Genomic DNA, 26342 nt, shown 5'->3' with positions numbered 1-26342 from the left:
TCGGTAATGGTGACGGATGATGTGGACGTGAAACGGTTGAGCGCATCAGCGTATTTTCAAGGAAGAGGAAAAAACATACAAACTCTTAAAGACGGACTCATGGATATGAAGCGGGTGTTTTGAGAGGTGTCTGAGTTTCTCTGGACACAGACCGAACACCCGCACTGTCCACGATGATGGCAGAATGCGACCCCACCGACGGCGAGCCGGGGAACGGCAGCGGAGATTCAACACCGGAGACGAACTTTCTCTCTTCGGAAGTGCCGGCTGTGTTATTTGAAAAGACCCGGTCGGCGCCGTCACTGGGACTCTCGCTGAGCCCCGGAGCAGCTGTCCGGATCTCGGACTCGACGGAAAGCGTGTTGACGGAGCTGGAAGCGGACGGGTCCGGCGAAGAGGCGCTCCTGTTACCAGGACCAGCCGGGAACCTCTCACCTCGAGCTGGAAAAGAGAAAAGGACCCGGAGGAACATGCACAGCTCATCATCCGATAATCTAGCATCTCCAGGTGAGATGTATGAGCTGGATATCCTAATCTCATAAACTGATTAACATACATTCTGCCTCGAGCTAGGTGTCTTCACGCACTTCCACACCTTTTGTTTTGCTTCCCTAACAAAATTCATTATATTGAGGTATGTTTGTTTCAGCACGAGATTTCACGGTTTGTTACTTGCCTTACTTTAACACAACACCATTCACATAATAGTTATTAATTAAATCTCTCACTTTTGACCACGCCTTTAAGTACAGCCACTCCCCCTCTTAAATGACAGCCACTTTTCGTCATTTGTTGTTTCGTTTTTTAATCTGAATTCAGTCAGGGAAAGAACGCACTAGAGACCCTGGTGCATTAGTTTCCATAGCAACCACCCCTCTTTCTGTGTTCTGTTGCATGCATCTCCAAAAAAACAATAAACGAATAAAAAGCTGATGATTTACCTTGGGGAAGTTTAAGAGGAATTACAAATTTTTTTTTTTCAGAGAGAGGAGTGCTTTTGCCATGTTTAATACCATTCAAAGGCGTCATGGACTGAGAAATGAAAATTCCCCTGAGTTTGGTCATTTAAGTAATGTTGCACCACACAGGTGTGAGTAACTGTTTTTATTATGTGGTTTCTATTCATCATGCCCACAATTTACCACACATACTCATATAGACAAAACAGGAGAGAAAAATAACCTATTACTAGGGCCAGACAGAATCTGCGGACATTTTTTGCTATTTCTGTGGAGAATTTAGTAAAAAATCTGCGGATTTATGCTGAATGATTTTGGGAGTATCGTAACCTAAACTTAAAATATGAAATAAAAAAATAATAGCTTTTTTTAAGTTTTTTTTTTTTTTTTTTTTTTTTTTTTAATGTTTACAATGCAAATCCATCTAGATCCACTTATCTGGTAAACAAAGTCAGTTTATCATATAATCTATCTACTAAAAGACAGAAAATATTACTTTACAAACTGTATTGTAAACATATCAAATGAACATTTTCAAAGTAGTCAATACTATTACTGAAATTAGTTTAAAAACTGAATAAATATACATTTATACAGGTATATAAATCAACTCCATGGGCTAAAAATCTACTTAGTGCTTTTGCCATTTTTGTTATGTGGCTGCTATTCATCATGTCCACAATTTACCACATCAGATAGTCAAAACGGAAGAGAAAATAACCGATTACTTGGGCCAGACAGAATATGCGGACTGCGGATATTTTTGCTATTTCTGCAGAGAATTTTGTAAAAAAAAAAAATGTATACAGAATTATTTTGGGAGTATTGTAAATAAAAAATTAATATATGAAATGAAAAATAATAGCTTTTGAACTTCTATTTAATGTTTACAATGCAAATCCATCTAAATCCACACAAGGCAAGTCTCTCATATAATATATCTACTTAAAGGCAGAAAATATTACTTTACAAACTCTATTGTAAATAAATCATATGAACAACTTCACATTAGTCAATATTACTAAAATTAATTTAAAAACTGAATAAATATAAATTTACACAAGTAAATAAATGGACTCGATGGGCAAAAATCTGCCGATAGGACCTACCTATTACTTGTGAATTATGGTGTTGATTTATATTTTTTAGTAAATAAGTTATTTGATGGACACTTTTAATATTGAGGATCATATATTGATGATTGACAATAATATATTGATATTATAAATTAAGGTTTTGCTAAAGTAAAGATCAAATGCATTATAATCATTTGGCTATCCCAGCCATGTGTAATCTACTGGCTGTTTAATGAGCTGTAGAGGAATTCTTATCTAAAACATTGTAACATTGCCTTGTTGCTAATAACGGCACCTGCGTTCAATCCGTCTTTCGTCTCTTTTTACGCTTTAAGAACCAAACGAATGCTTAGGTCTATTTAACTGAATAAATCTCAATTACTTTACAACATCGATGCTGTAAAAGTAACTTTTAGAAATTGAAAATAGTCGCAAACCTTTTATAGGAAGTTCGTCATTGACTAAAAACACTAGCTTTGCATATAGCCCATTAAAAGACAAACGTAGTCTGACTTTATTCAATTTCAGTCTTCACATTAAAATGTATTCTTTGTCAACAGGAAGAAAATAATTAGCCATTAATGTTCATAGCTCCTTTAATTCAAAAGAATAATATAGGGAAAGGATGTCGTAATGTACTTTTTAATTTAATGACCCTCAGGCTATGCACTGTGTAGGTAATTCTTTGGAACTTTTTCAAGATTTTTTTTAACCTTAAACTGGTCCATGGTGAGTCATGAAATGCAAGTCAACAGCTACTGGCAAACATACAGGCAAAATGAAAGGGTTTGGTCACCCCAAAATTTAAAGTGTTTTAATTACTCACTGTCATGTTGTTCCAAACCTTTGAGACCTTTCAGAACACAATATTTCAAGTGAAATTTGAGAGCTTCCTCATCCTCCATAGACATTACAACAGTTTTCAGTGATTAAATGAGCAATATCACACTCGTAGCAGTGCGATATGTCTGTATATTGGCACTGGTGGGAGGCATGCGTTGTGTCCTACCAGTGACGATATACAGCCGTATCGCACTGCTATGATTGTGATTGCATTAAATGGTAGCGTTTATACAACAGTTCGACATCAGAGTACATAAAAAAAGAAAATCAAACACGGAGAACAAATTTCGGGCGCGGGAATAAAAGCACGGAAGCGGTCTGTAATTCTGGTGTAATTTTAACAAGAGTGGGCGGTCTCACAATATCGCTCCCGAGCGAGCGAGCGAGCAAGCAAGCGCGCGCGTGTGTGTGCGTGTTTGTTTCGTGCTGTCTATGTTTGTGTATGTGTGTGAATGAGACGATGTGGTGCTTTGTGTCCATGTGTGTGTTTGTTTATACAGACAGCTTGTTATAACCACCCCCCAAAATACAACACTGTGTATGGAAAGCATCGTCGATGCACCGAAATATCGAATCGATGGCATGATAATCGTAACCGAACCGTAAGACCAGTATAGGTTCACACCTCTACAGTTTAATAATGATTTGATCAGCTGTAGTTTGAATTTATGCTGAGTTTTTCTCCTCTAAGGGGGTATTATGCGGTCTCTGTCGCTATCTTGTGGCAGAACGTCAACCATCTTTGCTCTGCTCAGTATGACAGGCTAACAGATGCCGATGCGCTGTATCTCCAAAATTATAATTATTTAAAACAGGCAATATCCTTAAATATAAACTGCGTAGTTGCAATCTAAACAACTACATTCTCGCATAAAAAAAGCCTCAAAAGTGCATTATGTTGTCCAACAGCTGCAATATTTGTTAAACTGTGGTCCTCTGCTTGCCACTCGTGTGGGCGGAGTAATACACAAGGGTGAAGAGTTCTGATATTACTTTAATATCTCACGGCAATCAACCAATCAGATTCAAGAACCAGACAGAACTGTTATAGAAACTGTAATAATATAAGGCTCTTAGAATACTTTTTGTGTGCCAAACAAGCTGTAAAAACAACTTTATTCACTAGTGTATTCCATATCAGATAAGGTGCATGTTTGTGTAAGCAATGCGACTCTAATGACAATATGTAGTAAACGTTCGCCCTGATGCAGGAGAGAATGTATAGCTGAACAGGGTAATCTTTACTTTATTATTTTTATTTAATTATTTAGGGTGTGTGTGTGTGTGTGTGTCTGTGTGTTGTTGATCTAAACGCTACTTGTGCTAATCCTGGATCCTGCATGTGGGGCAGTTCCAGAATTGGGAGCTTAGTATGTCCTGTATCCTTCAAGACACAAGCAGGGTCTTTCATGTAGACTTTGCCTGTAGCCCTGAAATTACAATACCAAAAATAAATAAATAAATAAATAAATAAAATAAAATCATAAAAATTGTAGTATACACTCACCAGACACTTTATTAGGTACAACAAGGTACTGCAAATATTCCGGTCCAGATTTCAGTCCATATTGACATGATAGCATCACACAGTTGCTGCAGATTTGACGGCTGCACATCCATGATACGAATCTCCCATTCAGCCACATCTCAAAGGTGCTCTATTGGATTGAGAGCTGGTGACTGTGGAGGCCATTTGAGTACAGTGAACTCATTGTCATGTTCAAGAAACCAGTCTGAGATGATTCATGCTTTATGACATGGCGTGTAATCCTGCTGAAAGTAGCCGTCAGAAGATGGGTACACTATGGTCATAAAGGGATGGACATAGTCAGAAACAATACTCAGGTAGGCTGTGGCGTTGACATGATGCTCAATTCGTACTAATGTGCCCAAAGTGTGCCAAAAAAATATCCCCCACACCATAACACCACCATCACCAACCTAAACCGTTGATAAAGGACAGGATGGATCCAAGCTTACATGTTGTTGATGCCAAGTTCTGACCCTACCATCCGAATGTCGCTGCAGAAATCGAGACTCCTCAGACCAGACAGCATTTTTTTCAATCTTCTATTGTCCATTTTAGTGAGCATGCATTTAATAAATGACCAAGAATCACAGTTTCAGCTAAAAATCTTCTCAAATGATTTACAAAAGAAATATTGGATGGTAAGAAACTTAATTAACAGCAAATATTTGGGCAGAGTTCTTTTATGTATATAGAATCATATCACTCCCACGTGTCTTGCACTCTGCGCTGTTACTCCATCTGCTTTATCTCAGAACATGGACCGTTATGCAACCTTTTTCACAGTTCAGTTTACATGGCCTTTGAACCCTGGGCACACGTGTACAGGTGACACCACAGCAGCTGCTGGGATCCACAGATCTATTGATACGGATGCAAGGCTGTTGCTGTGTGCTGCTGCATGTGCTTTTACCTTTTCTTATAATGCGTCTGTTTAATAGCAGGCTCATGTGAAGTGGGATTAGTTAGACAACAGAAAGACTCCTCCATTTTCTTTATCAGATACATATCAGAGTCTTCAGGAGTACAAAAGAAAAACAGAAGTTCTTACAGAATTAGCTTTTCCATTGTTTGGTTTGAATGAAGATATTATTTCTAGATTGTCACAAGATGTGCTATTTACTTTATATTTTTTCTACTTTTGATTGTGCTTTGCATAATTCTCTCTTAGGCATGGGCTAGTATAAGATTCTGATAGTATGATTGCCTTATTTACCTTACAAAATGTCACAGTATTGTAATTCCTGCTCTAAAATATGTTATTTTTAAATGTTTTGGTAAAAAAACAACAACTTCTTTCTTATTGAACATTATATTATTTTAAGAAGCGCTTAACATATTTTGGAACCGTAAATGTGTCAGGCTAAATAATTAAAAATAAATTCCTGACTTCTGCTATCTTCATTGGTTTAAAAAAAACACACACACACACACAGATTTCTTTCTAACTTGAAAAGGCATCTTTGGATACCTTTCATGTATTTGTAACCCACTGCACTGTTCAGGTCCAGAGCATGCTTGGATGTTGGTGCATAAGCGGTTTGTTTTTCAAATGTTTGCTGAATCATGGGCTGACCAGTAGCTTTTGATGTGCCGTTTGCTGCTTGAGATTCTGTTGCCATAAAAAATAAATAAAATGGTCTTTGACAAAAACTGCAACAAAGGCTTACATATACCACAGGAATGGTAAAACAGAAAATATTAGCGGTTTTGAAACCACAGTAAACCTTGAAACTAGTTATCATAGGTTTTATCTGTACAAGACATGCAAATAGAACATTTTATTAAAACAAATAAGGGTTGTGTACTTTTTTCTTTGTTTAAACTGGAGTTAAATCCATTAATGGCACCAGTTGCTAATGCATTTAAATAAATTAAGATGAGTGTTTTAAAGAAAATGCCTTTTTTATTGGGGGGGAAAGAAACTTCAAGTTTGTTAACAGCGTGCATAGGACTGCACGATTCTGGCTGGGGCATGCATGAAATGAAAGTGAAAGTGCCAAACTGCAGTTAAAGTCGACAAATGAAAAATGTGGATGGCGTGGTGATGCGATGACAATAATTGAATTATGCGCTATAACATGTAAAACGGGATCATGAAAGGAACATTCAAAAAGCAACTCATGTAAACACCTTAATCATAATATTGTCTTACTCAGATTAAGGCAAATAATTTGATTACTGATGTCCATGTAAACGTAGTCAGTGACTGCTTTGGAGGAAAACACAACACAGCAGGGTTCGTTTGTTGTGACGGGGTATTACAATTAAACCGCACACTGTTGGACACCAATTAAACAAACAACATCTTTGTATTTTGAGTGTAATGTTGAATACTTTTTAAATAAAAAATGTTTTTTAATAGTGAATAATAAAAAAAAAATGCTAATAATGCAAATAAATGCATTGTATAATAATGCAAATAAATCCAGATGTGTTTATCCAATATATAAATAAATAAACATGCTGTGCTATATAGAATTCAAAATAAATTGAGTTAAGTACTGAGGAAATATACTATTTAATGTAAACCGAATTTAAATTTCGTGAAATCTGCCTTTTATAAGCATGTGTTACAACTAACCCTCTGTCTGTTACAACTTGCCCCGCAGGTGGGGGAAATAGTAAAATTTATACTCCTGGGACTCTTGGCAATAATGCACAGAAACCATAGGTCCGGCGATCAAACAACCAGTGCTCATTTGTAGGAGAGGCTTGGATGTTGTTGGTAAAAAAACAGGGTTTGTGTAACTTCATTACTTTGTTCATTATTTGGCCAAAAACAAAAAGTGTTACTTTGCCCTGCTCTCCCCTAATTAGTAAAAAAATGCGATATGAATTTAAATGATGTGCACGCTTTTGGTTTCACTTTCATTGCCGAGTGTGCTTATGTCATGACTGCCGTCACTTTGAGAAAAAAAACATACTTGAAAATCATACCTCCCACGCGGCTCCCAAACGATCACTTTGTGCAAGAAACTGAACGTTATTTACAACTTTGCTACATGTTATTCACAATCTATGCAGGTTCTGTTCATACATCATTCACGGGCAAGCACGCATCCTCTCCGTAGTAAACAAACAGCGCATCAGCTCATGTGTCATCCGCGGCCGCGAATACATTATTGCATTAAGACATAATTACATTTTTGGGTTAATTATACCTTATAAATACAGTATGTAACTTTCAACACATTTGGAGGTATACATGTTGCTGAGCAATGTATATAAAACAATGTGAAGACTTGTGCGACCTTCTTTATGCTTCTCCCGAACTTGAAAATATAATTGGCTGAATCGTAGAGATGCTGGATTAAGATCGTGTGGGGGCTCGAATCAAGATCGTAGGACTCTTGGCAATAATGCACAGAATTCATAGGTCCGGCGATCAAACAACCAGTGCTCATTTGTAGGAGAGGCTTGGATGTTGTTGGTAAAAAAACAGGGTTTGTGTAACTTCATTACTTTGTTCATTATTTGGCCAAAACCAAAAAGTGTTATTTTGTGCCTTGCTCTCCCCTAATTAGTAAAATCCAAATGAGGTCACATAACACTTAAATTATTCTTAAATTGAGGGCAAACAGAAGTATAGTGCTATTACACAGACCTGAGTGATTGAGATAATGTAGAACAGGGACTAAACATGGGGAAATATGGGTGTTGCACTCCAAAATTTAAGCCAATATCTTAAAACTTCTATTTTTAATTTTCATCAGATGTTTAAAATGATGATAATTGTTAGAAATAACATCCAGATTTGTTTTCTAGGGCGTGTTTGTATTGGTATTGGGAAAGTGTGCTTGTCTTCTTCTAAATGTTTAATGGCCATCAGAGAGGTTGCGCCCGTCTGTCTAATGGACTCTTCGATTCACCAAGGGAAAGTTGCCCAGAAACCATCAGCTGAGTGTTTGCATGTGTTTTACATTTTGAAGCCATCTTGATCACTTAGTTTTATTGTGGAGTGTGCATTTAGTGTACTGGACTCTTAAAAAGGGAGATTTTGGTGAAACTAAATCCTCCTTGTGTATAGGTATCATGTGACGTGATTGCATGTTAGGGCTTGTTAACACTGGTTTTTATACTTAATCTTCAGTACTTACCATCTCCGCAGTCTGTTATCTGAATCTGCTGCATCAGTTGCTATAGTAATAATGTGTGCATCTCTGAGATACCGCAAGGCTCTCTTTCAGCAGCTGAGAGAGGGTGTCAAACCACTTACGGATGTGGCTTCTTTCAGGTTTGCACATTGTTTTTTTTTTTTTTTTTTTTTGTGGTTTCAGACCACAAAAATATTTCAGTTACAGATGGTTGATTCTTCCTTTCTAAAAGAAGCTTTGTTGTCTATGTAGTTTTTGTGGTCTAAGGTAGTTGTTTAGGCCCGCTGTAATAAATTGGATCATCTGATCTGATCATCAGCTGCCCGGATCACATGAGTGTGTGTCTGTGTGTCTGACTTGTATGTGAAATGTTCTACACTGTAAAAAAGTTATTAGTTACTTTAAAAAAGTGAGTAAACAAAAAATCAGTAAACCAATTGACTTAACTTTTATAGTTATGCACATAGTTTACTTAATAATTATAAGGCAACGAGTTTACTAAAGGAGCAGTATGTAAGTTGACGCCCAGCGGTTGAACTAGGTTTTGCTCCGCTGGTTCAAAACGCATGGAAGAACAGGTTTCCAGATTGACAACACCAAAAAGGCTGATTTAAATCGTGTTTTAAATAAACGCAATGGCACGCAATAGAAGTAATATTTTTGTCCTAACCAACATCTGAAATTGATATTTAAAAATGGCTTCTATTTCTTGCAGCTGAACAACAGAAACTGACAATGATTTCCTCAGGTGCACCTCATGTGCTTTCAGTGTCTGGTGTCTGGTCAGAGTAAAGAGACTTCTGTTGATGACAATTTTAGTTTTTTAGTGAACTTCACATTTAAGAGAATGAGATTATTGGAGAAATTTGGCATGTGTTAGCATAGAGAAGTCATTACACACAGATTTTGATTAAGTATTTTGAATGAATGAATGAATGAATGAATGAATGATCAAATAAAGAATAAAAGAGCGAGAGACAGAAACATGCTCTAATATATATTGTCAAGTTTAAAATTCATTTACAGAATTAAAAATAAAAGGTAAACATGTCGTTGTGGCTTTAAGGACTATTAAGTTATGTTTGTGGGAGGGGGGGGGGGCTTTTTGTTTTTAGATTGCTCAGAAATTATAGGCTACTAGCGGTGTTCTGTTTAGTTAGATTTGTTTTTTTTCCATCAAAATGTTACAAAATAATTATGAGAACCCACATTTAAGCTGTCAGTTTGTAGTACAGCAAATGCAACTCTAGCATTTAGATGAGTCACTGCTATTGAACCTTTCATCAAGCGTCTGTTTTTTTTTTTCTGCTTTTTTGGCACTCCAGAAATGGCCAGTGCTCTTTTAATTTCTCTATTTGAAAGCTGGTTTGCAGACAGAGCTGAAGCGTTTGACTAAATTGCATGCTCACCAGTGATTCAACTTTGAAACTTGGATTTCTTGGAGTTCGTTCAATTTGGTTCCACATAAAAATGGCCTTGAGCAATAATTTTGCTCTGATGGAAATTATTGAAAGAAAATCATTTCCCATACGCCCTGCTGTATGGCCTTTTGAGATGAGGGTGCTTATTTTACATGCAGATGCATGCGTACAAGAAATATATTTGCAGCACAGTGCATTTAAATCACTTTGTGTTTGTGCTTATAGGTAATAGCAGTGGAGAATTCAACCATTTCCCAGAAGACCCAGAGTTCGGGGAGATTATCCAGAGGGCAGAACAGGCCATAGAAAATGGCGTCTTTCCTGAACGCATCTCACAAGGATCTAGTGGAAGTTACTTTGTCAAGGATTCTAAAGGGGTTCGTGTTTACTGTGAAGTGTTCAGATTGTCCTTAAGAAAATCTGTTTAGGATTTAAGATGCAAAAAAGCTCTAAGTGTCTGAAATGTTCTTCTAAAAAAATTCTGGTGTGTAGGCCCAGTAATTTTAGTTCGTTTGGCAATTTCTAGATTGTTTTTATTACCTTTTTAAAGTGAAATAACTCAATATGAACATAGGAGGCTGTGAAAAACACATTGTAGAAGAACATTTCAGATAGCACTTGGAGGTTTTTGCATCTAAAGTCTTCACATACAACTGAGAAACAGAAATATTGACTATAGCAAGTTCCTTCTAAACATAATATATACAGATTAGGATGACTTGGTAGGTTTATAATGAGCACTATGCATGCACGTCACATTATTGTGCAGTTTGCATGCAGCATCATGCTTCACAGTGTTTACTGTTAGATTATGTATGCATGATCAGCTCTCTCCTGTGAGTTTAACACAAGCATATTAATGCACGAACATGTAACTTTTAGATTCTTTTTCTCAGAAAACATTTTATAATATAAATCATAGTGGCTGTATTTATATCAAGTCATGTTATGTGAGTTTTCCTAATGCCTATATCTTTTCTCATTTAGAAAATCATTGGGGTATTTAAACCAAAATCAGAGGAGCCTTATGGTCACTTAAACCCAAAATGGACCAAATACTTCCATAAGGTTTGCTGCCCGTGCTGTTTTGGCCGTGGCTGCCTCATTCCCAATCAGGGCTACCTTTCTGAGGCAGCTGCCTCACTTGTGGACCAAAAACTGGGTTTGGGGATTGTACCCAAAACTAAGGTGAGGATCAGCTTTACAGACATATTAAAATAAACCTTATGAAAAAAAGTTTTGCTTCTAGGCAGTGTTTACAGAATAATGATGTAGCAAAAAACAGAGAAGTTTTGCAGTTACACAACAATGTTTTTAAAATGATCTACCTTCCAGGGTTCCTATGCTTCTCAAATAGGGATGCAATGGTTAACCGATTTCACTGTTAACCGTGCTTTAATTCGTCACTGGTAATTAATCGTAAAGTCCTCTCAACACCACGGAATAATACTGCTGGAACTAAAGAAAGTTATGCCAAATGTGCACTAGTTTTAAGTTCCGAGCTTGTACACCAAGGTTTTTAACCCACGCATGCACACTGGATGAACTATGGTTGAGATGACGCTGTTAACTAGGAGCCGTTCACATATTCTGTCTTTTGCGCATGCAAGTTCATTATTCCAATGGAGGTGTGCGGCTTGAGTGGTCATATTGGGTGCGAGCACTCATGGTTTCCATGCGCATCTAGTTGAAAGAATGCCACGAGCGCACCAAGTCACTTGACAAGAACTGGATTGATCAGCTTCATACTTTGTATGTAATATACACATTTCTACTTCAAAGAGAGAAAAAAATACAAAATGAAAAATACCAAACAATTTAATAATACAGGGGGCTGCACTGTGGCGCAGTGAGTAGCGCTGTCACCTCACAGCAAGAAGGTCACTGGTTCGAGCCTCGGCTGAGTCAGTTGGCATTTCAGTGTGGAGTTTGCATGCTCTCCCCGTGTTGGCGTAAGTTTTTTCCGGGTGCTCCGGTTTCCCCTACAAGTCCAAAGACATACGCTATAGGTAAATTGGGTAAGCTATATTGTTCGTAGTGTATGTGTGTGAATGGGAGTGTATAGGTGTTTCCCAGTGATGGGTTGCAGCTGGAAGGGCGTCCGCTGTGTAAAACATGAGCTGGATAAGTTGGCGGTTCATTCTGCTGTGGCGACCCCTGATTAATAAAAGGACTAAGCTGAAAAGAAAATGAATGAATGAATTTAGTAAAATAGTTGATCAGTGCCTTTCAGACAAAAGTTCAGTAGCCTTTGGCTACATTTGTTCTCTTTAAAAGGGAAACACTTGGCTTAGATTTTCATTAGACAAATATATATTTTTGTATTCTTATTTTCATTTATTTATTCATTAATTGTTCTGTCATTTATCTCCAGTGTAAAATTATTGCTTGTTTAAATGCAAAAAAACTTTTTTTTTTTTTTTTTTTATTATTTTGTGCTGAATTATTTGGTTACTGGACCACAATAAATAACGCTTTAAAATATAAGGAGTTTTCATGTGATTTTTCTAAACTAGTAGTGTTTTGAAATTAATTAATGCATAAAATTCGTGATAACCTTGAAACCGTGATTATTCCTTAGACTATAATCGTACAACCTAAATCTATAATCGTTGCATCCCTATTCTTGAAAGTACATAAAAGTAATTTCAGACATATGGATTAAAGGCCTGAAAGTACTTTAAGTGCCTTGAATTAAACTTGAAAGTAAATTTGTTTATGGTTTTCAACTTTTACAGATTTCAACATCTGTACTCAATTTTCAAAAACGGAACAAAAAAATTGACAAATAATGCTAATTTTAACAATATTTCAGTAACTACATTTGAATATGACCTGTATTGAATTCAACTTGTTTTATTAAAGTTCTTTGAATTTTTTAAAACAGACCAATTTAATGTAAATTTTTCTATGTAAATATTAAATGTTAGTGAAATCTTAGGTACAGTAAGGACTTTCATGGCCCTACATATGCTCTGGGTCTGAATTACAAAGGTGCTTGATTTAAAAAGTTCTTAAATCTGGTATCTATGAAAGTGTGGGAACTCTGCCATTTACACATCTGTGAAAACAACCAAAAACGGCGTATTCCGTATGTCAGGCCAGTATTTAGTGCTGTCAATTTGTTAGTAAACGTTGCTTGTATGAAATGATGATGTGCAGTCAGCAGCTCAGTGCTGTATAATTTGCAGTGTGTGTGTGTAAGATGCGTCTGTGCTGTTGGTTGTAATGTGAAGTAAAACCACACTTTGCTAATGAAGCTTTAGCAAACACTTGAGCAACAACAATACTACCACGTACTCCACCATTATTATGTGTTTGTGCTTGTCTTTAATCTACACCTTTGTAAACACATCTTATACACACACATGATGTCATTGTTTTAAAGACTCATTTTCAGGTGTTTACACGGACATGATAGGCAAACTTCCACTTTGAAGATGTGGTTTCGGACACAAAAACGCAGTTGTGTAGACGAATAGGCAAAATGTTTTTTGGCAGAAATCATTGTTGTGGTAGAATGAGGAACCTTATCTGTGGTTTTGTTTTTGTTTTTTCAGGTTGTAAATTTGGCTAGCGAGACTTTTCACTATAATGCAATTGACCGTGCCAAATCCCGTGGTAAGAAATACGCACTAGAGAAAGTGCCTAAAGTTGGACGGCGTTTTCACAGAGTTGGTCTTCCTCCAAAGGTAACAAAACACTTTATAGTGTTTAATAATATCTACATCTTTCAATTCTACTCTGTTGTTCATACTATTTTTTTTTTATTCTCTCAGATCTGTATACATTTAATTTTAGTTTGAAACACAAATGAAAATGTATTTTTAAATCTCGCATTGCTCTTTCGACTCGTACAACGCAAGCAGAACTTTCTTTGAGTTGTGGCCCATTTTTTTTTAAATACCTCCAAATATCTGTCATAAAACTAATCCATTCCCTGCCAAGTATGGTGATTAAAATATGCTTAAACAGACTTTATTTGAATTGTTTTAATTTAAATTATTAACTATTTTAATTAAATAATACTGAATATTATATGCCATTAAAATTTGTCTTGAATTTGAATTTCATAACTTGAATATCGAACATCTGAAATTTAAAACAACTGAATTTCAGGCAGATTTGTATGGATGTATTTTTAATCTTCAGAATTTTTTTCTGAATTCCTATAATATCCAGTTTGTAAAAATACAGCTTCAAGTTTTCAAGATGAAGAAATTCAGAACATCAAATTCAGCACTCTAAAACTCAAAACCTGAAATTCAGATTGTAAAATTCAGATTCAGCGCAGAAAGTATGTCAGGGCCATCAACAGGGAATGTCTTATTGAGCGGATTGATATTATTATTATTATTATTATTATTATTATTATTATTATTATTATTATTTAATGTGGTTCTTCTAAAATTTAAATTATAAATGCTAAATTATTGTCGAGTATGCGCAGCCACTGACTTTAATTTAGCATACATATCATTTTATGACATTAAGCCCCACAAAAGCCATAAAAGTAATACAAGTGTTCCAACTTTTCATTCTCACTATATTCCAAATGTTCTGATGCCATTCCATAGTTTAATGTCATATGAAATTAAATTGTTAATTTCAATTTCTCATCAGCGCATCTCTTCGCTGTGCCTGTCAGTCATTCTCCATTAGCTCACCATTCAAACCGAGTGTCATATTCGATTGTGACGGGGAACACGATGAAACTCTCCAGGATGATTCAGTGTTCCTGCTATTATTTGATCAGTAGATAAATGCTTGTGGATTTGCATAAAAAGGACTTTATCTTGCGAGAGTTTATTGGTCTTGCTAAATGGTACTACACTCTGCTGGGTGTCTGTTAGATCTGTATGTTGAAGTAGTGCGCACTGCGAATACACAGTAACTGAAATTACAGTGACTCCATGTGGCTTCAAGCGCATCATTCAGTGCATTAATACATCCATCTTGTTCTTTCCTGTCTGTCATGTGCTGTCGCCTCATTTCAAATCCTCTCTCTACATTTAAAAGAAAGATCTTTTAAGTTATGTTAAGTGCTGTCCACTCCCTTGGCTTAAAGGGATAGTTCACCCAAATTTGAACATTCTGTCACTATTTACTCACTCTTGTTAAAAAACTGGTTTGAGTTTTTCTCTTATTGAACACAAGATGTTCTTAAGAAAGTTGGAAACCAGCAGCCATTGACTTCCACAGTTTTTGTTTCCTTTTGTGTATATCAGTGGTTAACAGTTTACAGTCGTCCTCAGAATATCTTCTTTTAGTTAAAAATAAAAGAAAAGAAACGTATAAATATTTGGAACCAATTGTGGATGAGTAAATGAGTAAATATTTTTCAGTTTTAGATGAACATTTTTAAAAACCCATTCAGGTATAAATAAGGCCTAAAAATACTTGATGCTCAGTAAACGGCACTTAAACTTGTTTTATAATGAACTAATTAAATTAAACTATACGAGTATTTTCTTGCTACGTCTTCGTCATAGAACATTTGTAATTAAGTCATTTTTAACATTTGTGACTTTAGTGATAAATAATACACTGCTTTGAAACAAACTCCATTATTAACAGACGAACAAAGGCAAACAAAGATGACTTAACATGTTTGTAACCAATTGTTCTAGATATTAAACTTGCCTTGACATGTCAGTGCCAGGCTTCTGCCGGTAGCAAATGTTCTTGTTGCAATTAATTGCTGAAGTTTTATCATAATATACTGCATGATCACAACAATGACCTAAACTGCAAAACTTAAGATTACTTTAACAGGTATAATAACCAACAAACACTTGATTGCTCTTTTATATACATGTTCAGAGTAAACAAATGTTTTGAACAAAGTAAATTAACTCCATTTATTTAAATGATTACGACTTTTGAATTAAATGCATTACTAGTTACCTAAAGGCTGATTTTTACTTTTGCATTAAGCTCTCATGCGGACACACACCCCTTGCCATGGCTATTGCAGATGCTGATGCGCATCTAAAAAAAAATGTAACTACACGTCGCAACGATGCGTAGCACAAGCTCTGTCATTGGTCTGCTTGGTCTCGTTGTCCAGTGTGGGCAGAGGTGAGAGCTGCGCGAACTCGTTGGAACGAGTGTTTACAAGTGTCGAGTCCCGTAAAAGAGCTCCAGATGGAAACTTTGGTTTTGTGTTTACCTTATGATTAAAGTTGTTGCACATCCGTCGGTTCCCGCCTCAGAAGAAGTGAGATTTAGCTACTTGTACAGAAAGGCCCAATCCCAATTCTACCCCTTAACTCTTCCCCTTACCCCTACCCCTCGTTTCGCATGTTCCCGTGAAGGGGTAGGGGTCAAGTAACTCTCTTTAGCTTGAAGGCATAGGGCAAAGGGGAATGGGTAGATACCCCTTTGAAATGAGATTTTTCAGGACCACACCCGAAACCAAGGGGTACGAAAATTTCCCAGAATACACCAGCCACAGCGACTGCATAGCTGCACCCGAAATAAGGGAATGCACAAATTATTTATTTTTTTTGTCATTATTAGGAATTTTTACAACAAACAAGCACATGTTTTAATATATTCATAACCGTGCTTGTGTTTTACCGTCATGCTTTAAAAAAAAAAAAAAAACGCAAAAAAAAAAAACCTGCTAAATTTTGCAATGTATAATCCAAAATCATAACTCCTGTATAGCAGTCCACAACATTCTGTCACTTGATGACACTTGAATACCCTGTCTGAAAAGTCTAGTGGCTGAGAATGCTTTTACAGTGTCTGGTATAATGTTAATGTTGTTTTTTTATGTGTTTACAAAGATGAATATGGCCACTGTGTAAATGCACAGAATAGTTATGATCTTATTGCCACATTATATCTTTATGATAACATAATATATGCCTTCAGTGATTTCCTGAAGATAAAAACCAAAAAATAACACAACTGGAATTACTACAGCAGTCGCCATTGTCTGATCTCATATGAAGCAAGAGATCGCGATGGCATCTGATGATGTGTGCAGGTACTGTAGTTCTGTCCCAGTTCTTAGGGGTACATTTTAAAGCCCTTCCCCTTCACCCTCAGTTTTAAGGGCCAAGGGGAAGGGGTAGGGGTTCAAAAATAGAATTGGGATTAGGCCTAAGGTAACGTTCAGAAAAAAAAATAAAACGCCAGCGAAGAAACTCGGCACAGAGGAACATAAAAAAAAACCTCACTGCCAGCTAGCAATTTGGAAGTATTATTACAAAGCAACACAAACAGCGCACAGAAGAATAAATGCACGGCAACTCGCAAGGCATGGCCCATGGGTCACGGCGATTACTCGACGCAGAAGTATAAATCAACCTTAAGACATTAACATGACCTAAGATTAATTAATTTTTTATTAGTTTTCATTTTAGATGAACCTGACTGTACAGAGTTAATAAACAAATGGCCTATAAACCGTCTTAGATTTTTTTTGATGCCGTAGGCCAGATTAAAATGTATTTATGTTTAATCGCCTATTAAGTCTTTTTTAAGTCATTTTTTTGCTGTGATGAACAAGCACTAGCAATGCAAAATAAGTCTCTGATGTCCCTAGAGTGTATATGCGAGGTTTCAGCTTTAAATACCAAACAAATTAATTTGTGTAACTCTTTGAAACTGCACCTTTTAGGCTTTGATCTAAATTGTGCCATTTTTGGCTGAGTGTCGCTTTAAATTCAAATGAGATTGTTATCCCAGCTCTCTTTTCAAGAGGGCGGAGCTAGAAAGGACTGCATTAGAATAGCGGCAGATTCAAAACAGAACGTTATATCTGTAAAAATTGAAAATTTGAAAAGCTCAGTAGAAGGTAGTCTGTGGTATCGTGTACGGTGTGAAAATCCTATTGGCAAAAGGCTGCTTCTCACTCAGGGCTGTCTACGCTAATGAGGTGAGAATGTCACTAATAGGTGGCATTTTCCCCTTTTTGATCACATGTACACAGGGATAATGTCAATCAAAGTGTTTCTACAGACTGATTTATTTTAATTTATTTTTATTTTTTTTTTATTTAAGTGTGATTTAAAAAAAAAAAAAAAAATACATTATTTTTTTTACTATTTAGAGGCTGGCTATATTCACACAGTGTTGCCAAACAACAGTGTTTAAACCCTTTATAAAAAAAGGATTTTTGCATAATAGGTCACTTTGAGCTGTACAGAAGTGTCTTGAAAAATATCTAGTAAACTATTATTTACTGTCATCATGGCAAAGAGAAAATAAATCAGTTAATAGAAATGAGTTATTAAAACTTATGTTTAGAAATGTGTTGGAAAAAATCTTTCTTTTAAACAGAAATTGGGGGAAAAAAATAAACAGGGGGCTAATAATTCTGACTTGAACTGTATATACAGCGGGGAAAATAAGTACTGAACTCGTCACCATTTTTCTAAGAAAACGTATTTCAAAAGGTGCTGTTGAAATTTTCACCGGATGATATGTTATGTGTGTTAAAATAAAATTACACAAGGAAAAAGTATTGAACACATGAAGAAAGGGAGGTGTAGAAAGGCAGCGAAAGCCCGCACAGCAGCTGAAATCTCTCAGTAGTTCTTCAGCAACCCTCTGCCCTTCCTTATTGTGAATGAATTTGAGCTGCTTCAGTCCAACATCTACATAACCAGGATGATGCAAATGAAACTAGAGTGGACATTTTAGCAAGACAATGATCCAAAACACAGCCAAGGAAACTCTCAAAGGCTTTCAGAGAAAGAAAATCAAGCCCAGCCAATGGCCCAGCCAATCACCTGACTTGAATCCAATAGAAAATACAAAATAAAGGTCAGATCTGATAGATGAGACCCACAGAAACATCAAGATTTTTACATCTTTAAAGTATGTGAAAAAAAAATCACACCTGAGCAATGCATGTGACTTCATTCTATATATGAGAGGCGTCTTTAAGCTGCCGTCACATAAAAAGCCTTGTATAAAGTATTAAATAGATTTCAGTAGTTCAGTTCTTTCTCCTTGTGTCATTCCAGTGTTATTACACCAGTGATTCCCACACGATTATACCACCACAAGTAAATTTCAAACCTGTGGAAAGCACTGTACACAACTCATTTTTCAGATTTTTTTTGGTTTTGTTTTATATTTATATTTGTATTGTTCGGGTTTTTACCAAAATCTGGTTCAATTCCATCATGTCAGCAGCTGCGTTAGAAATATTATTCTCAGGAAAAGAATATGACATATTCAGTATTAACTTTCCCCACTGTATAACTCATCATAAAGAGCATGCACAATATTGGTATGGTGGGCCTTTCACAATACTGTGAATGCTTATTTATTTAAAGGGGACCTGTTATGCTAAAATCCCTTTCACTCACTGCTATTAAAAGATTTTCAGCATAGTGCTGCTTTGCTGTCTTGTGTGTAGGTGGGCTCATTTCAGCTGTTTGTGGAGGGCTATCATGAAGCAGACTTCTGGCTGAGGAAGTTTGAAGCAGAGCCTCTTCCAGAAAACATGAGGAAACAGCTTCAGTCTCAGTTTGAGAGGCTGGTGGTGCTGGATTACGTTATTAGAAACACAGGTAACCATGACATTCAAGTTTATTTTCATTTCGTATGAAATATAATACATTGCTTTGAGCATCAGCCTTTGTTCTCAAATTAAATCTAAGCTCAAGCATGGTAACCATAGTTTCCACTTAATCTTATTTGCAGAGTTTTTTTTTTCACTAAAATAGACCTATGCTGAGTGATTAACTGTTTTCCCAAGATACTATTGTTTTTTATGCTCTCTCTTATGCTGTATCTGGTGGATTTTTCATTATCTTTCTTCATTTCCTATTTTTTCTGCTTCATGCACCATACAAATGTGCTATGAATATGTGTTATGACCATATAAAAGAGATGCTAATTGTTGTCTGTGCCTTTGAAAATGAAATCTGATATCTCTTTTGGCTTCTTCAGACAGAGGGAATGATAACTGGTTGATCAAGTATGAGAAGCCGGGCGATGGAGAGCTGACAGAGAAGGTGAGCTGAGGGATATTTTTAGAGCTCTTCTGTTTGCAGTTCTGGATGGAAGAAAATGCCAGGACAGAGTCATGTGCCTGCTGTTATGGAAGCTGGCAAATGCAGGGGTGCCTTTTCTTTTTTGTGTGTGTGTGTGTTGCTTCAGCAGCACAACAGAACATATAATATACTAAAATAAAAAATCACACATTTAAAATTTTATTTCAAATTAATTAATTTATTCATTATTCATTTTTTGTTTTGATATTTTATTATAATTTATATATTTTTTTATTTTTATTATATTTTTATTTTATTTCAAATTAATTAATTAATTCATTATTTATTTTATTTATTAATTTATTTATTCATTTTTTTATTTTAAGTAATTTATCCATTTATTAATTTATTTTTTGTATTTTATTTTAATTAATTTATAATTTTTTTTAAATATTTTATTTTAAAATTATTTATTTATTTTATTTTCATTTATCCATTTATTAACTCATTTTTTGTATTTCATTATGCAAGAAACATCTCATGGATGCATTTGGGACACATCATCAGTGATGTATCCTGGGATCATTGGGTGTTTCGGGTCTCAACATCGAGAGATGTCATTATAATTAAATTTTCATTTTTTTATATTTCATTTTATTTTAATTATTTATTCAGTTATTAATTAATTTTTTTTAATTTAGTTTAATTTAAAAAAGTTCATTCTTTTTTTATTGTATTTTATTATTTTTTTGTTTTTTTAGTATTTTATGTTAAATTAAATCATTTATTTGTTCATTCTTCTTGTTTTTTTTATATTAATTTATTCATTATTTTTTTAGTATTTCATTTTAAATTAATGAATTATTTTATTCATTCTTTCCTTTGTTTTTATTAGAATTTATTTTTTTTTAAATTATTTACCCTTTTATTAATTCATTTTTTGTACTTTATTTTATTTTATTTTAAATAATTTATTCATTTAATAATTATTTTTTTAGTATTCAATTAAATTTAATTTTAAATATTATTTTATTTATTAATTTCCTGTTTTTGTTTTTTTACATTTTATTTTATTATTATTTATTTATTCATTTATTAATTTATTTTATTTTAAATTAAATTATTTATTCATTAATTATTTAGTTTATTTTATTTTAATTAATTTATTCATTTATAAATTAATTTTTTTTTATTTAATTTTATTTTATTTTAAATTAATTGCATTTATTTTATTTATTCATTTATCAATTCATTTTATTTTTAATTAATTATTTTATTTATTCCTTGTTTTTTTTAAATATTTTATTTTATTTTAATTAATTTATTCATTATTAATTCATATTTTTTTGTTATTAACAAACAGTACCTCCTCTGCACACAGTAAATCGCTTTAACCATGCGAACTCGTCAAACATGAGACTGAGTTCGTGTTGTGAGAGCAGTTGTGTAGGAGTAACAGTATATATTTCTGTTTTAAGTTGCTGCAGGGGTTACATTATGGTTTTAATAATAAGTCCCACACAATTGGTGAGTTTCTCCTCTGTGTCTCTACAGGAATCTGAATGGACTGATCCAAAAGACTCGGCCATAAAAATTGCAGCTATAGATAATGGTTTAGCCTTCCCCTTTAAACATCCTGATGAGTGGAGAGCATGTACGTATATTTGTCTTATGCTATTACATATGCATTTATTTTACTTTTCAGAGGTTTAGGTTGGTAAGATTTTGCAAGACATCTGTTATTCTCAACAAATTTTAATCAAAATAATATTGTAAAATATAGTATATTTTCTATTTAGTTTTAAAATTGTATTTATTTTTGTGATCGGAAAGCTAAATTTTCTGTTAATCCAGTGTTCAGTGTTACATGATTCTTTGAGAAGACCATTTCAATGTGATGATTTGGTGTTTCAAAATATTTCTTAAAAATGTTCAAAAAGGTTGTGCTCCTTAATATTTTATGAAAACCTAGAAAATTTGTTGATTGATGGGATAAATATGACACAAAAAAATCAGTGTCAAAATCACTGAAACAATCAAAAAAAAATTTGTTAAAAAAGACTTTCATTTTTCATTTACTAGGAATTAAGCAAGTGTGAATTAAAATGATCGTTAATTTAATCATTTTGTTCATCCAGGGCCAATACACAATGTATACATGGTTTATGTTTGCTTAATTTCAGACAATTAAGCAAATTGATATTTATTATTATTAATATTATTGTTATTTACGTAATAATAATAATAACAACAACAACAATTATTATTTCTATTATAATTATTTAAATAATAATAATAATAATAATAATAGAAATAATTGTTGTTGTTGTTGTTGTTGTTGTTGTTATTATTATTAACTTATATTTTATTATAATAATAATTATTATTATTGTTGTTGTTGTTGTTTATTATTATTATTATCAATATTATTATCAGTTTTATTTTTAAATATACATTATTATTATTATTAATAATAATATTATTAAAATTATTATGATTTATTTTTATTATTATTATTACGACTATTATATTTTATAATTATTATTATTATTATATTTTGATTATTATTATTATTATTATTATTATTATTATTATTATTATTATAACTATTATATTTTCTTCTTATTATTAAAACTTATATTATTATAATAATAATAGTTGTTGTTGTTGTTGTTGTTGTTGTTACTATTATTATCACTTTTATTTTTGAATATACATTATTATTATTATTATTATTATTATTATTAAAACTGTTATACTTTATAATAATAATTATTATTATTTTTATTTTTATTATTATTATTATTATCATCATCAATATTATCAATTTAATTATTTTAAATATACGTTATTATTATTATTATTATTATTAATCAAACTATTATACTTTATAATAATAATTATTAGAATTTTAAATATTATTATTATTGTTATTATTGTCAATATTATCCATTTTATTTTTTTATTTTAATATTTACATTTTCTATTAATATTTCAAAATCAATGTATTATTATTATTATTATTATTATTATTATAATTACTATTATAAATATATTAGTTGTAATAATAATAATAATTATTATTATTAATAATATTGTTATTAATATTATTGTTATTAAAATTATTATTATCATCATCAATGTTATCAATTAAAATTTTTTTAAATATACATTAATAATTTTACTATTATTATTATTATTATTATTATTATTATTATTGCTAGTGTCTAAATGCTCATATTTAACAGACTGAGATGATTTTTTTGTCTATTTCTGGTTGATGTAGATCCGTTCCACTGGGCTTGGTTGCCTCAGGCCAAAGTGACCTTTTCCCAGGAGACCAGAGACCTTGTGCTCTCTCGCATTTCTGATATGAACTTTGTACAAGACCTCTGTGAGGACCTTTATGAGATGTTCAGGGTAGGAAATGCCACTGTCACTAGAATTTAGTCTCATCAAGTTTTTGCTTATTTTTTTTTTTTGCCATTCATTGCTGTGACCAAAATGTTGCTTTTCTTGACTGTAGTTTATTACTCCGCTTCTTGGACAGGACTTAAGCATGCTGTCAGTCTGGTTCCCGTTAGCAAGCTGAAGCTTCGCATGCTGTCAGAACACTAAAACTCTTATGGAATTAGCATTCCATTTGAAGTGACTCTGCTATAAATGAACCAGCTAAAATTCAGCTAGCAAAAAGTCTGACCTCACTATGTGTGTGTACTTTCTGTGATGCCTTTATAATCTTATCCATTCAATGCTTTCTAGTGCAACAGATTGACCATTTTATGCATTAGCAAGAAGTTCAGTATTGATTAATAATCAGTTTAATGCGATTTCACATTTATCACTCTGTGTTTGTAGACGGATAAAGGATTTGACAAAACCATGTTTGAGAAACAGATGTCAGTGATGAGAGGACAGGTATGTTTTTTGCTTCGAGATTATATTCTTTTACATTATGCTTTCTCTGCTGTTCCAGAAATAGTGTTCTGTTCTCATGCTTCAGTCTTAAATGCATGAGCTCTTCACAATGAAAAATTCACAGCTAACGTATATTAATACACCCAGACGGGATGCTATTTTCAGCATATCACAGCTGAGATGTAGACCTGAATTTAGACCTCAGATTTTGCGACGCCAAGGAAAAGATTGTGTGTCTAACATTTAGTTTAAAAGAAATCATTTTCAAATTCAGTTTTTGTATTATTTTCAATGTGTGTCAGACATCATGCAATATATGATAAACTTATCATAAAAAAACAATGTATGCCATGTTTTCAGAATTCATGCATTTTATTTTAATTGTTCAGAACAAATTAATTTGTTATTTTGAGCAGTTGTCATTTTCTTCAAAAATGATTTTGATTATAATATTATTTTATACAAAAATTCGAAGAACAGTTATTAGAATAAAACAATATTAGGATTTTACCTTAACATTTTAAGCCCATACCTAATAAATCCAGTGAATTCAGACAGAATTAAAATGCTTAAACATGCTACTTTTAATTCTTTCCGAGTCTACAACAATGATATTATTATTATTATTATTATTATAATTATTTTACTGTTTATATTATTATTATTATTATTATTTTACTGTTTAAATTCATTTCTATTAATATTGCAAAATATATTTATCATTATTATTATTATTATCATTATTTTTATTATTATTATCATTTTACTATTTAAATTTGTTTCTATTAATATTCCAAAATCAATGTATTATTATTATTATTATTATTATTATTATTATTTTTATTATTATTATCATTTTACTATTTAAATTTGTTTCTATTAATATTCCAAAATCAATGTATTATTATTATTATTATTATTATTATTATTATTTTACTATTTAAATTTGTTTCTATTAATATTTCAAAATCAATGTATTATTATTATTATTATTATTATTATTATTATTATTATTATTTTACTGTTGAAATTCATTTCTATTATTATTATTATTATTATTATTTTACTGTTTAAATGAATTTCTATTAATATTCCAAAATCAATGTATTATTATTATTATTATTATTATTATTATTATTATTATTATTATCATTTTACTATTTAAATTTGTTTCTATTTATATTTAAAAATCAATGTATTATAAATTATTATTATTATCATTTTACTATTTAAATTTGTTTCTATTAATATTTCAAAGTCATTGTATTATTATTATATATATTTTTTTTAAATTATAATTTACTATTTAAAAAGTAATTTCCGTTTGATCAAAATCCGTTTATTATTACCATAATTATTATTATTATTATTATTATTTCGTTGTAATTTTTTTTAATATCTTTTAAAAAGATTCTTTAATGTATACAATAAATTAAATGTATACTCTCATAATGCTGCAAATGTCAAAAGTTGTCAGTTTTCGTTAGTTTTATCTATACTTGACTAATAAACAAATATTACTAATATTTTTTTGTGTTTATTTTCTCGCTCTAATTTCCATTTTGATTTAGAACTGCATAAAAGCCCCCTTCTATGTCAAACCCCACTTCTTGGTCTTTTGAAATAGATCTTAAACCTGACCCAGGCTTTGAAAGATGGGAAGAGCCCGATCCAGCTAGTGCAGATGCCTCGTGTGGTGGTGGAACGGAGCCGCAGCGGGGGCCAGGGCCGCGTGGTTCAGCTGGGTAACGCTTTCACCCAGACATTTCACTGCAAGAGACCCTTCTTCACCTCCTGGTAAAAGAGCCGCACAGACAGAACCAGTTTACATGGACTACAGTCTTGAACCAGATTAAGGTGAGTTTCAGATACTGGATGGACAACTTTCGGATGAAGATTTCTAGGGTGAATTGTAGCAAAGCAAGACACTTGCAGGACTGGACATGGAGGATCTGAGGCCTTTCGTTTTCCTGAGCCTTTTCTCAGTTTCTCGGGATGGATTGTCTAAAGGGAATCAATCACACGTTGAAAATGCTGAAGTTTTTGTGTGCGACAGCCTTTCTCAACTGCCAATTGTTTTATAAGTATAACTCTAGATCTTATTAATGAAGAATGATGCATTCAGATTAATTTAAACTTGAAAATAAACAATGCTTGAATGTAACTTGCAAGTTTACATTTTACACTTCACATTTCAACACCAAGGAGCACTGGTGACCGTGGTATCTAATATGATGAATGTATTTGCTGGTTGTGTAACATGACGCCGGTAACAGTATATGCCATTGTTAAAGGCGGGAGCTTTTTAGCCCCTGTTGAAAGTGTAATTCCAAAAGGTTTTTAATTCTTTTTTTCTCTTTCTCTCTCTATCACGCAATCCTGTGTATGCATCTTGGACTTTGTATTCCAGCCTAACGGTTGTTTAAGTAGAGCTGTATATTTAAAATGATGTGAATAAAAAATAAAGCTTTGAGATTTCAAAATAAACCTAGTTTTGTTGTTGTTTTCCCACATCCTCTTGATGATGACAGTGTTTCC

At 33.1% G+C, this 26342-nt stretch overlaps 1 protein-coding gene across 1 annotated transcript; it reads left to right on the top strand.

Annotated features, from left to right (window-relative positions):
* Positions 1–26291, top strand: pi4k2b (phosphatidylinositol 4-kinase type 2 beta). Its single transcript, XM_056461081.1, has 10 exons — positions 1–507; positions 10150–10301; positions 10912–11112; positions 13485–13616; positions 19307–19460; positions 19843–19907; positions 21441–21540; positions 23173–23306; positions 23745–23804; positions 25432–26291. Exons 1-10 carry the CDS (start codon positions 174–176, stop codon positions 25603–25605), a joined length of 1506 nt encoding a protein of 501 aa, XP_056317056.1. The 5' UTR covers positions 1–173; the 3' UTR covers positions 25606–26291.
* Positions 26292–26342: the final 51 nt, after the last annotated feature.

Source organism: Danio aesculapii, chromosome 1, assembly GCF_903798145.1.
Source record: "Danio aesculapii chromosome 1, fDanAes4.1, whole genome shotgun sequence".
In the NCBI taxonomy this organism is placed as follows: Eukaryota; Metazoa; Chordata; class Actinopteri; order Cypriniformes; family Danionidae; genus Danio; species Danio aesculapii.
Note: the sequence above shows the minus strand (reverse complement) of the source record. Positions and strands in the feature narration are given on the sequence as shown.

What these genes read in the sequence shown, in the direction of transcription:
- pi4k2b (XM_056461081.1), top strand. Translation starts at nt 174, where the DNA reads ATGATGGCAGAATGCGACCCCACCGACGGCGAGCCGGGGAACGGCAGC. An exon ending in TTACGTTATTAGAAACACAG is followed by an intron (nt 19,461 to 19,842) that starts GTAACCATGACA and finishes TGGCTTCTTCAG; the next exon opens with ACAGAGGGAATGATAACTGG. An exon ending in TGTCAGTGATGAGAGGACAG is followed by an intron (nt 23,805 to 25,431) that starts GTATGTTTTTTG and finishes CTTTTGAAATAG; the next exon opens with ATCTTAAACCTGACCCAGGC.